The following is a 16,796-nucleotide window of genomic DNA, read 5'->3' as shown; positions in this document are numbered from 1 at the left end:
TATCTCGAACACCAAAAAATTCTTTCTACGCCTCTGACTGATATCGAGCGTGATTTATAACGCATTATTTATAGTTTTAAGATTTTAAGTTTGCCTAGTTTTTATGTTATGAGATTTAAAACTGTTACTCAGTGATTTGGCTGCATAGTGTAAGGTTGGTTAACTCCAAATAGCATTTTGACATGTCGCAATTCAATTCAGTTTTAAACTGCAATATATTATTAACATATTTATAGGTCATTAAATGTATCGGGTGCTATGGGTACAGCTACCCCAATTAGGTAAAGAGTTTAGGCCTGAGCAACCTGGCTTTATTTTGAACTTAACTGGGTTGCACTTAACTATATTTTCCAATGTCTAATGGACTGAGGATCGGAAAACGCACTTTCAGTCATCTTCCCCACTATCGGGGCAAGATGACAAATTTAAGAACTTTTTTATTTTGTTTATTTGGGTAGGTTTTTATTGTAATCAACTAATTACTTTGGTGGATATTAAATAATTAGGGCATCAAATACATACTGACAAAATATTAGTGGCTACGGCTGGTGGTCTTGTAGGAAACAAGGATTTTCGAAACTTTCGCCATGTTTCCCTGTCTTCCCCTACTATTTTATTGCATATATAATTTTTTTTTCTATTGCATATATAAATTTTGCAATTATAATTTTTCTTTCATAAACATTTGGAAGTTCGCTTTTTATTTTTCATTTATACTTGTTATTTCCGCCCCACAAATGAACCCTTTGTTTGGCTGAAATTCACATTTTATTTTAGCTGAAATCAAAAACAATTGGTTAATTGGATGTAAAGTAAAATTAATATACTAGTGTAAAATTTATACTATTACGTATATTGTAATAAAAAATATTTAAGTAAAATTTAAAAAAATGTTGTATACGTATTAAAATTATTAATTAACGAAATAAATATATGTAAATTAAACGTAAGCAAATTGTTCAAAATTTTTCTTTCTACCAAATGATTGCATTTCGTCGCGTTGGTTTGACAAGGTTCTTAATGAAATTTTTTATTCGAGGAGAATTTAAAAAAAATATTTTAACTTTTTTTAATGTTAAATTATTTATATTATTGTTATTTTAATTGTTTATGTACTCTTTTGTTAATTGATGCATAAAAATACATAAATAAATAAAAACAACCATATAAATATTTTTTATTTAGACAAAAAAAAAAAAAAAAAAAAAGGTGATTTATTTGCTACTCACTTAATGTGAAAAAAATCAGATAGAACCTTGTCTAACCTAGGGTTAGGACTATTGTAATTGTAATTGTAAAAATTAAATACAGTTACACATTACAATACAATAATATTGTATTGTAATATTACAGAAACAATAAAAAAAATTATTTTGGTATTGTATTGCTGCGATGAAAAACAATTACAATAAGTATTGTACTGTTTTTTTTCTAACAATACAATAAAATTCGAGAAGTATTGTATTGTATTGTTTTAATGAAATAAAATTACAATAACTATTGTATTGTTTTGATGAAAACAATTACAATAACTATTGTAGTGTATTACTTTACATTAAAGTAGAAAAGCTAATGTATTTTAACGTATTTATATTCATCTCTGACGGGCTTACTATTATTTTTGCTAGTTTTTATTTACGGATTTGCAATATATTGCAAATTTTATTTTTACATATTTAGATTTCGCATCACCTATCTTGTTATTAATTTGATGAACATTCTGTAGTTTATTATTGAAAAATATTCTCTAATTTTTAAACTTAAAGAAAACTATTAATTTCATTTTTATTATTTATTTTAGCTTTTTCAGGACGTATTTTATGTTGAATCGCTGTCTTGGGTCTGCCAAATCCCTTTCATTTGCAGAAAAATGGTGGTTCCCTTTCTTTTGATACCGTTAACTTTGATTTTCAATATTTAAAGTTGCCCAATTTACCATTCTGGCACACCATCCCCTCCCATTATGTTTCAGTAAAATAGAATCAATCATTAAATATTAGTTGAACCCTATTCCAAGGGTACAATAGTACTGAATTTCAAGGGTACAAGGGTACTGGACTATTAAAACATTATTAAATTTAAACATTAAATTTTTTTTTTATCACAATAACAATATATTGTTATTGTATTACAAAGACGAATTACAATACAATATTTATTGTTATTGTAGTGGGTCATTACAATACATATTTTTTTCAGATATTGTTATTGTTTTATAAAGATGAATTGCAATACAATATTTATTGTTATTGTATTACAGAATTACAGTAGTTGTAAATCACAAGTATTGTTATTGTTTCTAAATTAAGTTAATACCATAACAATAATTATTGTTACTGTTATTGTTTTCAGTACAATTACAATAGTCCTAACCCCAGTCTAACCAACGCAACGTTTTGGTAAAATCCACGTACATTAAGTACGCACGTAATTTGAGTACAGAACGCAACTTACGTAAACGAATATAGAATTAACTAAAATATTATTTTACTATTGTTTAAAAAAATTTTTACACTATTGTTGTGCGAAAGTTTTATTAAAGCATAGCTTTGTTGTTACGCTAATTGGCGACTTAGTCATTTTTAAAATTTAAAATAACACACGAATGAGTGGTTTTATTGAAAGTTTGTGTGTGTTGGTGTGTTTGTGTTTGTGTGTTTTACTTTGTGTTTGTGTGTGTGTGTGTGTGTTTTTTTATTTCATGGCGCTTTTTATTTTATAAAAACAAAATTTATCCTTTAGATTTAAAAATGAATGCTCTTATTTTGGTTGGTGGGTATGGAACAAGATTGAGGCCACTAACTTTATCAAGACCAAAACCTTTAATTGAATTTTGTAATAAACCAATGCTTTTGCACCAAGTTGAAGCATTGGCAAAGGTTGGCATTATAACTTTATAATATTCTATTTAAGATTGAGTTTTATATTACAAAAATGCATTCTGTTGTTAATAATTTGAAACTTTTTTTTTAAAAAAAAAAAAGGGTATATTGTCATATTTACTTTTTAAAATAACCTTTTAAACAAAATAGATTTATCTAAAAATAAAAAATAATTCAAAATGAAATATTCTTTTGTTTTTAATTTAGATAGTTATATAAATTTTTCTTATATTGCTAGCATAATAATTTTTTTTTAGTTATTTAAATTTATTTTATATTTTTAAATATCAGGCTGGGGTTAGGCATGTAATCCTTGCTGTCAGCTATCTATCAGATATGCTTGAAGAAGAACTCAAAAAAGAGGAAGAAAAGGTTTGATTATAGTAATAATAACTGAATAATTACTTACCAGTAGGTTTAAAAAACAAAAACTGTTTTATATAATATAATATAATGACTCATTTTTTTAATAATTTTTTTTCCTTTTTGTGAGATCAAATATATATATATATATATATATATATATATATATATATATATATATATATATATATATATATATATAAATTTTATTAAAAATATATTTAAATTAATAAAGAATATTATATAACTTTTTTTATTTATTTAAAAAGTAATGTCAGATGGGGTAATATGGCCACATTTTGACTGTTTTTTTTTCTTCAATGATTTGCTAAATACAAGAGCTATAAACTTGTAAATATTATTCAAGAATTACTCCTACAAGATGTACATTATATTTGAACCAGCCGTGTAGCTTTAAAACTTTAAGCACAATTTATTAATGAAAATCATTTTTATAATATCTTAAAATAAGGTAGTTTGGTCACTTAACAAAAAAAATAAAAAATTAAACAACAAAACATTGCAATACATGTTTATGAAATGAAAAAAGTTTAAGGAACTCACAAATCACAAAACTAGATTATCAAACAAAAATACAATAAAATTAAAAAAAGCTATGAATTTGTGAACTTTATTTGTAAATTACTCATACAAGATGCACATTATATTCAAAAATTAGCAATTTTTAAATTAGCTTAATTAAAAAATTAGCAATTGCTTTAAATTTTTAACTTAGTCTATTTACCCCAATTACCTTAAGGTAAATGCTTTGAGCTTTAAAATGCATATACCTAAATAGCTCATAGAGGTCTGGTTAAAATTTTAGCCAAAATGCCCCTCAAATATTTGCTTGGCAATAGTTAGCGTTTTTGAAATCGGAAAAGACAAAAATAATTACATGTAAAAAACATTAAACGACAAGAGTATTATTATTTTACTTTTTTCTAACAGACATTAAAATGTCAGGTCAATATTGGGCTATAAAAAGTATGTAGAGTGAGACATTTCATCTTAAAAACTTTTGCATATTTTAACAAATAACTGATAAGTCAGGCTTGGTCAGGAAGGCATGCAATTTCAAGTCTTTATATGACCACACAAATAATATTTTGTTTTGACAGTTTAACCACGGTTTTAAATAAATGCACTGAAAAAATTGGTTTTTAATTACGGAGTAATTCCACGTCAAAACAACCAATTTTTTTTTTAAATGCAACCCTATGTCCTTGGATTTTTTTTATATTTTAACCATAGTTAGTACATTATAAAATAAGATAAATCCCAAAATTTCAAGGTCTAACTCTCAACGGTTCGTGAGTAATGGTTGTTTTAATTTTGGCTACTATTATTGTTTTGGTCATTTTCCGCCATTTTTAAATTTACATTTCTCCTTATAAAACCAAGTCTATAAACATTTGAGCTCTAAAAATAAGTGACTTAGTTAATTTCTAGGTGAGGAATTTTAATATATAAATAAAAAACTCATTTTATAATTAAAAAGTACTTAAATATCAATTATAAATGTTAAAATAATGGACACCTGCCCCAGTAAAATTTTTAAGCCTAAAATTTCAAATTAGATCATTGTATGTTTGAAGCACATTGTGTGAAAAAATCATTTCTGCCAAATACATAGTTTAAAAATTAAATGAAAATTATTACAAAAAAGCAAATATAGCATATTTCGCTTATCGTAGTATTCAAAATAAATAAAAATGATGCATACTTGTATTAATATAAGTGCACCAAAATGTTATTGGTGATTGGTATCCAACAATAATCATTCCTTTTCGGCCAGAAAAACTGTTCAGATGGACCGTGTGGATGCATAAACTTTATTTTTATATCATTATATTCTTCATCTTTTTCTTCAACTTCTGCAATTCACCAAAACGAGTCATATGTACAAGCATAATATTTGTATTTCTGCATTAGCTCAAAATTTATTAAACTTAAATTTTGGTAACTAGATTTTTTAGTTATATTAATAGATTTTGGATTTATATTGTTACTAGTTTTTTTAAATAACATAGATGCTTTCGAAACTGGTATGCAATGGTGAAATCCTCGACTTCCTGGTATTGTTTTTCCCTTCTCAAATCGTTTATTCTATGTAGCTCTAACATTAACCATAGTTTCTTTATCAATTTTAAAGAACTTTATTGTGAGCCTTTTTTGAGTGCAAAATTCAAACATTGCATCGATTGTTAGTATTTGATTTTTCTTTGGACGTTTTCTTGCTGTTGTTCGTTTTACTGTATCACCTATTGCATCACAAGAAGATTTGCCATGACTGGTTGCAAAAAATATCCATTCAGCTTTCAATAAAAAATCTTCTGATTGATAGCATAGATTTTGAAAATTTTTATACTGTCCTCCACATCCATCAGAAAAGTAATACAATTTGAAAATTAAAGAAGGGTTTCTTTGATATAATTACATAAAATATATTTGAAATCAAATTACCTTTCTTTTTTTTTTTAATGCATTTTATAAACATTACAACAATTGCCATTTTTCTTTTCAAATCTTTTTCCAAAGTAGTGAAAATGGTGATTACAAATGCTGAATAGTTCTTCACGAGCACGCAGCTCATATCTCCATACAATGTTTTGACGAGTATCAGTGTCCAGGTCATGTAGTAAAAAAATCTCTTTATTTCTAGAATATGAGGTTTTATGGCATTCTGACTTCAAAACTTTACCAATATCACATGAAATCATTTTGATAATGAATTAAAAAATGTTATACTTGAAAATTTAAAAATGCACAAGTATTAATTACATTATTTATGTAGAAATAATTGCAACATTTAAATTAGATGAATATGTCTGAATTCAGCAATTAAACTTTGATAATTGGAAAGGACAAGGAACCAAGGAATAAAAAGGAAACAAAAAATACATTAAAAAAACTTTCATAACTTGAGAACCACTTAGATTTAGATTTAGGTAGGAATTATCATTTTTTCCTAAAGTACTTTGGCGAAAATTGAAAAAAAAATCAGAGAATTTAGGGTTGTATGGCCTGGTTGTTTTGAAATGGAATTACTCTTAGGAAAAGAAATAAAAATTGCACGTTTTATTCAGGAGCGGATCCACGATTTTTTGGTGTTTGAGTTAAATAACTTCCAGGTAAGTTCTATATTCTAAACCTTTGAATGTTCATACTTATGTCATTTAAAGATGTTTTGCAAAAATTTGCACTGCAAAGAACTGGGGAACAAAAATACTCTAAAAATTAGAAATCTAAAACGTGGGGGAAATTAATTTTTTGAAATATGAATTCTAATATCCTAAACTAGGTAGAAATTTCTTTAAGGTAATAAAATTTCATTGAAAAATAATGATTTCTAAACAATATATGAGGGGGTTGTAAAAGTTTACAACCCCCTCATTTTGAGGGGGTTGTAAACTTTACATGGCTATACCTTCTGAATGCCAAATGATTTTTTGACAAAATTTTAAAAATATGTACAATTTTTAGTCTTATTAAAGCAAGTAATTTTTCTGTTTGGAAAAATCAATTCCCTTCACGTTTGGGCGGATGATTTCTACTTTTTAGGGTATTTTTGTTCCCAGACTCTTTGCAGTGCAATTATTTGCAAAACATCCTTAAATGACATAAGTATGAACATTCAAAGGTTTGGAGTATAGAACTTAGCTGGAAGTTATTTAACTCAAACACCAAAAAATCGTGGTCCGCCCCTGCAATTATATATACATTTTTAGTACAAAAGTAAAATATTTACAAAACTATGTATTTGGCATAAATGATTTTTTCACACAATGTTCTTCAAACATACAATGACCTAATTTGAAATTTTAGGCTTAAAAAATTTACCGCACACCTAAAAATTTTACAGTGGCAGGTGTCCATTATTTTTACATTTATAATTGATATTTAGGTACTTTTTAATTATAAAATGAGTTTTTTATTTATTTATTTAAATTCCTCACCTTGAGATTAACTAAGTCACTTATTTTTAGAATTCACACATTTAAAGGCTTGGTTTTATAAAGAGAAATGTAAAATTAAAAATGGTGGAAAATGACCAAATCAATAATAATAGCTAAAATTAAAACAACCATTACTCACGAACCGTTGGGAGTTAGACCTTGAAATTTTGGGATTTATCTTATTTTATAATGTACTAACTCTGGTACAAATATTAAAAAAATCCAAAGACATAGGGTTGCATGGCCTGGTTGTTTTGAAATGGAATTACTCAACGTTGAAAATAAATAATTTCAACACATTTATCTTTACTAATGTTTTTATATTGGCAAAACATTTTTAAATAAAGTAGCTAATGATTTTAATTAAAGTATCATTGGAAGTTGTATAAATTTTTATTTAGATTATTTAATTATATAAGATTTTTTTATAAGTAAATAAAAAAAGGAAAAATTATTTAAAAAAAATTTAATTTTATAAGCATTGACTTTAATTTATTAAACAGTCGTTTATGTAAGTTGCTATTTTATTTAAAAAGAGTTTCACATTTTTTTTTTTTTTTTTTTTTTTAAAAATCTTCGCTTCCAACAAGGCTGCAAGCAGCCACTAATTAAAGTTGGAAGTTACTGTAAGAGAAAAGATGAAGATTGTAGAGCAAGATAACGATTGACGGACGATTTAAAAGATTGCAAATTATATGAATCAGGAAAGCAAGATGAAGGAAGCGAATTCCAAAGAGCTGATGTTCGAGGAAAAAAACTAGACGAATAAGCGTTTTTGGAGCACTTAGGAACAGTCACAGAAAAAGGATGACACTTAATTGAATGACGAGTAACACGAGAATGAATTTTAGTAGATGGCACAAGAGACGCTAGCTCTTTCGAGCAGTGCCCATTATAGTATTATAGTATAGATAATATATAAATATATACATACTATTATAGTATAGATAATATATAAAGTTTCACATACTATTATAGTATAGATAATACATAAGTAAATATAAAAGATTCAAAGTTATTTATTCCAAACTTAATTTAGATAATCTTATCGTTACAGTTGAGTTTTATTTTTTTTTATTTGAGTTTTAGTTAAGTTATTTTTATTTTATTTTTTGTTATTTTTTTTTCACAAAGATTTATTTGCTTCTTTTGCAATAAGTTTTTTATTATGTTTCTTCCATAGTTAAGTTAAGACAATTTTTTCAGTGTGTTTTTAAAATGTATACAAATTTTCAAAACATATTAATAGCCATAGTCAGGTTTTCAAAATCAAATAGTGGTCATATTACAACATGTTAAACATGTTAAATATTACAAGTATGTTAAACTGGGCATATTACTCCACGATAGCCATATTACCTCATCTGACAGTATGTATTTTTTTATGATAAATAAAATCAATTTTCAAAATAATTTATAATTAAATGTAAAGCTTTAAAATTAAGTAACAAATTACTTTTAACAATTGTTTATAATAAACACTTATTTCATTTAAATTAAGTGTTATTATAAACAATTGTTAGAAATAATTTGTTACTTTATTGTAAAGCTTTACATTTAATTATAAGTTATTTTGAAAATTGATTTTATTTATCATAAAAAAATTCCATTATGGGTAATTCCATGTCAAATGACCCAGGTCATGTCACTATACATCTCCGATTTTGCTGATACAGTTGAGAATGCTTAGTAAAATAAGAATTTTTTGAAAATTTTAGCCTCTGGCTTTAAGAAGATCCCGAAATATGACCATTTTACTTTTAGCAGATACTGGCCAAGCCCCTCTTGTCTCCTTAGAATTGCAACATTTATTTAGAGGTTTCAAGATTTTGTGATATATTTTTTACTACCTTCCAGTTAAACTGGAGCTCTGAAATTTTCAGCATTTGTGTAGTCCGAATGAATGCGTGTTAAAATTGTTTCCAGGACAGACGACCAGAGGCAGGCCTTGTTACAAGATTTCGCTGCGTAGCGAAAATGCGTAACCCATTTCTAAGTAACTCAACTCAGCAAATATATTTTGCATCGTTAGAAGTTATATTGCGCCACTAGCGTCTTTTTCAAGTACCGCATTGTAATTAAAGTTACTTTATTAACGCGTTAAAAATCATACAAACAGTTTTTTTTTTTCTCACAACAAAAGTTACAAATAAAATCTAAGTTCTTATTTAAAAAATCATTTTTAATATTTTTTTCAAATATGAACTAAATTTTATTATGAAAAAAATATTTTTTTCATGAAACGTAAAATAATGTTTGTTTATTTTTTTATGATTTTACAGTTGGTTTTTAGTTATTTTATTAACTGTTAATAAATTTTTTCTTAATTAATTTGTGAACTATTTTTAATAATGTTTTTAAACAATAAAGAGTTTTTTTTTGTTATTTATCAGTTACCGATAACATATTCGTGATCATAATTTATTTTCATAAATTAAACGAACGTCATTAAAACTTTACGTTATTGAATTAACAATAAACAAAATATCTTATTAATAAAATATTTACATCAAAATAAATCGTGCATTTTTTTAACTATTATGACTAAAAATAATTTTTATTTTTAAAAGGAATTTATATATTTAATTCCTTAAGATAAAACTTGAAACACTTTATTTTTTATAACTATTTTTTAACAAAAAAAATTATGAAACGAACTGTTTCTTTAACAAAAAATCTATTAGTTTACAATTGCGGTTAAATGCTTTACTTACGACTTTATTTCTTCTGAATAAATGTCACGTTAACGACAATCAAAAGATAATTTAAATATTCTAAAAGATAAAAGTTTTTGCGTAGCGCAAAACTGCTGAACGCGTAGGCAAATCGCCTTTTCGCAAGCAAAATGCGAGCTGCGTAACGCTTCTTAACAAGGCCTGCAGAGGGTACACGGCACTAGGGGAAAATAAGTGGGGCAAAAAATTTTTAATTTGCATTTTTAAAAAAGTAAAAATGATATTGTTTTTAAAAAAAATTTTTGTTTGTACTTGTTTTGTTATATTGAAATAATTACAAAATAAAAAACAAAAATATAAAGTCTCAAGACTTGTGTTAAGATTTGCTTAGATACGTCAACGGTTAAAGTATACATACGTCCAGTTTTTGTTACATTTGCATCAATGGTATAAATTATGTTGGTAATTGGAACCCAACACTCATCTGCTCTAGATGGTCTAAATAGTTTGTTAAAAGGACCATGCAGGTTCATAAATATTACCATAACATCTTGCTTATACCAATCCAATCAAACCTATCATATCATATTTACACAGAACAAATTCACCAAATTTCAATGCAATAATGTTAATTTTCAATGTGTTGAAGTTATTTTGCTGATTTGGTTAAATACTTTGAATATCAGAAAACAAAAATATGCCTGTTATATTAAATTCTTCACTTGTTTGTTTAAAACTAATAGTATCTATAGATTCTGAGTTAAAATGATGAACGCTCCTAATTCCAGGAATTGTTCTACTCAGCTAAAAACGTTTTTTCAAAGTGTTGTACAATTCTGTCAGTCTTTTTTTTTTAATTTTGAAAAATATTAAACCTTAAATATTTTTTGCACAGCAGTCAAGCATTTTATTACATTCAATATCTGTTCATTTATGGGGCTTTTTAAACTTGCATTTGCAGTTAATCATTTTACAGTGCCACCAATACCATCACATGGTAACTTATCATGACTTGTAGCAAAAATGTCCACTCTGCATCAATATCAAATTCATCTTTATTGTAAAAGTTTTTGTGGTTTTTATACTGTGCAGCACAACCATAAATAAAGAATCTTTGAAGTATTACAATGATTTTCTTTTAAATAATTAACTGTCTTAACTTCATACACAAAACCAATGTCATTCTCATTGAATGCCACTAATTTGCTCAGTTTCTGGTATGAATACTTCTTTCAGCCGTTTAAATGTAGCGTGCTCCATAGACCATTTCAAAATTGTATATAAAAAAATTATTTTTGAACTTTATTTGGGCTACCCTTTGATTTGATGTGGTTTGTGGTCAGCAAAATTAGTTCAAAATTGCAAACTTAAATAATGTGTTTTAGGGACAGCTCAATTAACTTTACTTTTTAACAGGTCCCTAAGAAAAAGAAGTTTTTTCAAAAGTATGTCATGTTGGGTCTCAAAAGTAGCGAAATTATATAGAAATTTCAAAAAAATGATAATTTCATACTACGATTATTATTTTAGATTTAATTGCACAAAAACTATGGTTTTTTTAACTTGAAATAAAAAAAGTACATTTTTACAAGTTTTTAATAAAAATAAAAAATTTTTAATTTATTTTTTATAACAGTAATTGTGATAATGGTTTTGATAGGTTTTATCAAGCATTAGATAAATGTGGAGAGGCTAAGGTTATTGCTCTTGACATTTCTAAAGCTTTTGATAATGCTTGGCATGCTAATATTCTCCATTAGCTATTTTCTTACAGTGTATCAGGTAACATCTTTAAGAATATTGAATCTCTCCTTACCAATTGTAGTATAAAAGTTGTTCTTGATGGACAGCACTCTTCTTCATATCCTGTAACTTTAGGAGTTCCTCAAGGTTCTATCCTTGGCCCTATACTCTTTTTAATTTATATTAACGATCTCCCAGCAAATCTTACATCTAAGGTGGCATTGTTCGCTGATGATACTACCATTTATTCTTGACTTGACAAGAAGTCAACACTCCCTGATTGCTTGGAGAGGGCATTTCAGTTTGAAGAGGATCTTGCTTCTGTTACAGCAGAGAGCTCTCAGTGGCTGGTGAACTTTAACTCAGGTAAAACCCAATTTTTCTTATCTCTATCTTTATCTCTATCAATCTCAAATCCGTTCTTGTATAGAATATTGTTGCCATATCAGGAGCAGATTTTTAAATGGTGCCCTTTCTCTTTTAGACATTGTTTACAGTGCAAAAATTTGCTTTCTTCATATTGTTTTTCTTCATATTTTTTATTGATTCCAGGCTTGAACAGGAATGGCATATGGTTAAACCTTATTGCTGGCCACGCAAATGATTTTATTTTTTAACAACTTGACCACAGCTATTTAAATGTTTAAATGATTTTAAACATTTTAGAAATGCGCTGAAAAAAGAAATGCTAGCTAAACTTAAACTAGGAAGAAAATTTAAAAAAATAATAATGAAAAAAGAAAACCATTCCTTACGAAAAAGGAAATATAGAAGCACTAAAATAAAACTCAAACTCTCAAACTCAAAAACTCAAACTCTAAGCAAAAAAAACTTTTTGTTATGTTTTCAATTGGATTTAAAATAAATTACTTAAAAATTTATCTTTTTATTAAACGCTTTTACAAATTACTTCTAATGATTGTTTATTGAACAAACAAATTTTATTTGAATTACTAAAAAGTGTTATATATATTATTTTTAAATTGTATAAACATTTACTTTTTTCAAAAAGTTGTTAAAAAAATTGTTTAAAAAATTACAGGAGTCCATTTAAAATAGTAATTTTTAATCATTTCTCTGATTTGAGTTGAGTTAAAAAAAAAAGTTTAAATAATTCTTTGTAGAAATAGAAACAAAAAAAATAAAGTTGCAATGAAATGATTAAAAATTAGATCATACCATAGCAACAAAAGATTTGGTTCAACTTTTTCATAATTTAAAGTAACTTAAAAATATCTTTCAAAAGGTTTTTAGAAAGACACGGAGAAATAGTTTCAAACAACTTATTATATTTAAATTTATCTTGAAACATGCCTACATAAAAAAAAATTAAATTTGACATTTGTTAGTTTACACAAAATAGGTTTATTCTAAACAATCACTATAATTACTTTTTTATTTTATTTAAATTTTATTTCAGATTGCAGTATTGGTGACTATTATCCTTTGATTGGCAAAGGTTTCAATAGTCACACGCTTGGCTAGGGCCTATACTTACGCATCATAAAACATCTATTTGTCAAGAAATGAGATTTAAATTCTCTGTCCGTTTTTTTTTATGTGCTTCCACTCGTCACCTTTTCACCCAATCACATTTTTCTTTGTTCCTTCTCATTCTCCTTCACAAGACTGCACTCCTTTAAATGTAATTTCTGACCAAAATAACCAAGCACTTTCTCTTTATCCTTCTGCCATTTTTATTGATATTGGTGACTTTAATGATCATCACACTGGATGGCTTGGCTCTAACACCACTGATCCTGCTTGCACTAAAGACCATAACTTCTGTATTTATCAATCACTTACTCATTTATTTTTTTTTTAATTTTTATTTTAGGTGCTCTATCAAGTCCTTATGGTCTTATTACAGAGCACCACAGAAAAGCATTTAAAAGGAAGTTTACACCTCCTTCCTTACTAACATTATAATACTTACCCAGAGGTAGCGAATCCTGACCTCTAGCTTCTGAGACAAGTGCGCTAACCACTGCACTATGGCTGCTATAGTTAACTTTGTGACTTGTTTTGCAGACAACCCTAATCACTTACTTTCACTTTTTGATTTGTGTCTGAACCTAGCTTGAGTTCAGTTTCTCCTTGATCTTTAGTTAATTCCAACCATGCAACAATCTCTATAAATATTTTATCTCATACTACTTCTTTGGACTCACCCTATCATCGCGCTACCTACTAATACCCTAAAGCTGACTGGGATTCTTTTTGTAATTTTCTTTGTGACAGTCCTTAAGCTGATTTCTTTTGTCTCTCCTCCAATAAATGTGTTTCCTAAGTATCATCCTGGATCCAGATAGGTATGGAAGCTTTTATTCCTTCTTGTTGGTACCTAGTCAAACCTCATTCTACTCCATGGTTTTTCCATCTTCTTGTGCAGTTGCTATATCTAATTGTAATCATTTTTTTCATCTTTTTCAAAAGAACAACTCTGTTGTGAACAAATGCCTATTTATTGTTGCAAGAGGTCAATGCAAAAAGGTGCTGTCTGATGCTAAGTCTCATTATTCTTATTTCACTAAATCTCACATCTTATCTCAGATGTTATGCTCTAGAGACTTTAGAAAATCTTCAACAGTGTCTTTAACAAAGGTAGGTTTAACATTCCATCTCTTATTCATGGGACTGATGTTATTACCTCTCCCAAGAATAAGGCAGAGCTATTTGCAAAAAACTTTTCTTCTAATTCGACTCTCGAATCTTATGGCCATACTCTTCCTTCTATTCCAGTTAAACAGATTAACCCATTGTTAGGTATTTAAATCACTCCAGCTTTATTGCCTGGAAATGTGAATTATGCAAGCAGGACATGAGGCAAGTATTACTGGTTTACATGTTCCCAGTAGCAAGGTGATCATGATGATCTTGAAGGTGACCTAACCTGGAATATTGAAAAAAGTTACTTCCTTAAGCAGTACTTTAAAATATTGAACTAGATAATTTGGAAATGCATTAGGAAAAGCATTATATCTAAAAAATACTAGAATAAATGTAATTTTATATTTGTTAAGCAATTGCTTCTTTTGTTAAGCAATCGGTTCTTTTGTTAAGTAATTGCTTCATTTGTTAAGCAATCGCTTCTTTTGTTAAGCAATTGCTTATTTTTTTCAGCTTGGGATTAAGATAAGTATGTCACATGAGCGGGAACCCTTGGGAACAGGTACTATAATTTAATTATTTTATTTTTATTTTCAGCAAATTTAAAAATGTTTTATGAAAATAAGTATTTATTGAAAATGATAGATTTTAGAAAATTTATTTTTTAGCTGGTCCGTTAGCGCTTGCTAGGCATTGGCTTGAAGAATCAACAGAACCCTTCTTTGTGTTAAATAGTGACATAACATGTGAATACCCTTTTGAAGAGATGATTAATTTTCATAAGAAGCATGGCAAAGAAGGAACATTAGTTGTAAGTTTTTTTTAATAAACAATAACAACAACAACAGTACCAATAAACAACAACAACATCTACGACTGTACCAATAAACAACAACAAACAAAAAGAGCAACTGCTTGTGTCAATGGGATAAATAAGTGTTCTTGCAGTTGTTTTTGTTTTGTTTAAAAGTTGCAATACAAGTAAAATTTATTTTGAGATGATGCATAATATTTAAACACATTAAAATTTGATAGTCTTAACAGGTGATGTGTTTAAAAAATTTGCAATAAAAAATTAAAAATACACGCCCTTCACTTTGTTTTTATGTTTGGTTAATTGCTTAATTTTTAAAAATAGGTAATTTTATTATTCTTTTGGGTTAGTGCATTTTACACATTTTTTAATCTTTTACTTGCATATTTATTCAAGTATTCTTTAGGTGAAAGCTATCATAAGTTTTCTTGATCCAGTTTTTCATCCCAATATTTTTTGCTGTTATTTCATCCCAATAATTTTTTGCTGTCTTTTGCAGAAGTTTGAACACATTCTTGTTCCTTTTTGTATAAATGACATTTATAAAAAAATATTTTAATACATTTATAATATTTAAATATTTGCTAATTAAACAAACTTTCAGATTTATTTTTACAACTTTAAAAGATTTTTGTAAATTAAATTTTAGCATTTTTTACATACAGTCTGAGCTGAACCTGGAAAACCTAGAAAATTGGTTAATTTTGGCTAAAGCCATGGCATACCTGGAGATTTTTTTAACTAATCAGATAGAAAAAGTTCTAGGAATTCGTTTTGAAAAATACAATTCTGTTGGAGAAAGGAATTCTATTTGAGGACTCATTTTACAATACAATCATATCTATCATTTGTTTCATACTTTGTTGTTGTGTTTTTAGTATAAGAACAATGAGTAAAGAGGTAAAAAAGCTAAAAGTAAACTAATAAAAGAGTAGTTAAAGAAAGACAGTTACCTTAAGTTTAATTCTTGGGGGATTGGAGGGAAAGATAATACCCAGGCTAAATACAAACTTTACCATAAAGTAATTGAACTTTCCAACCTTTGTATCCAAAACACTAAAACGTCACTAAAAAGACAAGAAGATTGTTTCTTGCAAGTAATATTTCCTGTTTTTTTTTAATTGTCTGCTGCTAAAACACATAGTTCACCAGTTTTAATGGAGGGTTCTTGTCATTTCTGAGGGAGAGTTTCATTTGAATATTCACCAGTTTTAGTGCAAGAAGATAACTATTAGTTCCTTGACTTTATGAAGCAACAATCTTTGAAACTCATTCCATTAAGTTTTAAGAAAATCTGTGCAGAATATTAAATCAACTTGTTGGGAAATTAAAAAGCTGTTTAATTTTATGGTTTTCCTGCTATTGCTATCCTGCTATCAGTGACTTTATCATTATCACTGAAAGCTCTGTCTTCCCACCTTCATTTTGCACAACCAGCTGGGTTGAAGACAAAAATAGCTGAATAAAAAAAACAACTGATAAAAAGTGCTGTTAAAAATTAAATTAAGTGTTAATTTTTAACAGCACTTACAAAAAACTTTTTTTTGCAGGATGGATGTTTACTTTCAGGCAGTCTCCCAACAATCAATAATTTTCCTAACAGATAACCAAATACTGATTAATCAGATTTAGATTCTTTAGTCAGTCATATTCTTTAGCTACCTAGCAAGCATGCCTTAATGATTTCTGAAGCTCTACTAGACAGATCCAATGTTACCTCAATGAATGGTGTTCTTGTGCAGATGATTAA

The 16,796-nt window shown here is 27.3% G+C and overlaps 1 protein-coding gene across 1 annotated transcript in view; it reads left to right on the top strand.

The window, feature by feature from the left end:
• The first annotated feature begins 2,711 nt into the window (after positions 1-2,711).
• The window catches only part of LOC100206733 (mannose-1-phosphate guanyltransferase beta), a 43,497-nt gene continuing 29,412 nt past the window's right edge, over positions 2,712-16,796 (top strand). The window contains exons 1-4 of the mRNA XM_065817776.1: positions 2,712-2,879; positions 3,174-3,254; positions 14,746-14,794; positions 14,901-15,043. Of these exons, the coding sequence (XP_065673848.1) occupies positions 2,751-2,879; positions 3,174-3,254; positions 14,746-14,794; positions 14,901-15,043 (402 nt within the window). The 5' untranslated portion in view covers positions 2,712-2,750. The remainder of the gene's footprint in view (positions 2,880-3,173; positions 3,255-14,745; positions 14,795-14,900; positions 15,044-16,796) is intronic.

Source organism: Hydra vulgaris, chromosome 14 (genome assembly GCF_038396675.1).
Source record: "Hydra vulgaris chromosome 14, alternate assembly HydraT2T_AEP".
Lineage (NCBI taxonomy): Eukaryota > Metazoa > Cnidaria > Hydrozoa > Anthoathecata > Hydridae > Hydra > Hydra vulgaris.
The sequence above is the reverse complement of the archived record's forward strand: the minus strand, read 5'-3'. Positions and strand labels throughout refer to the sequence as shown.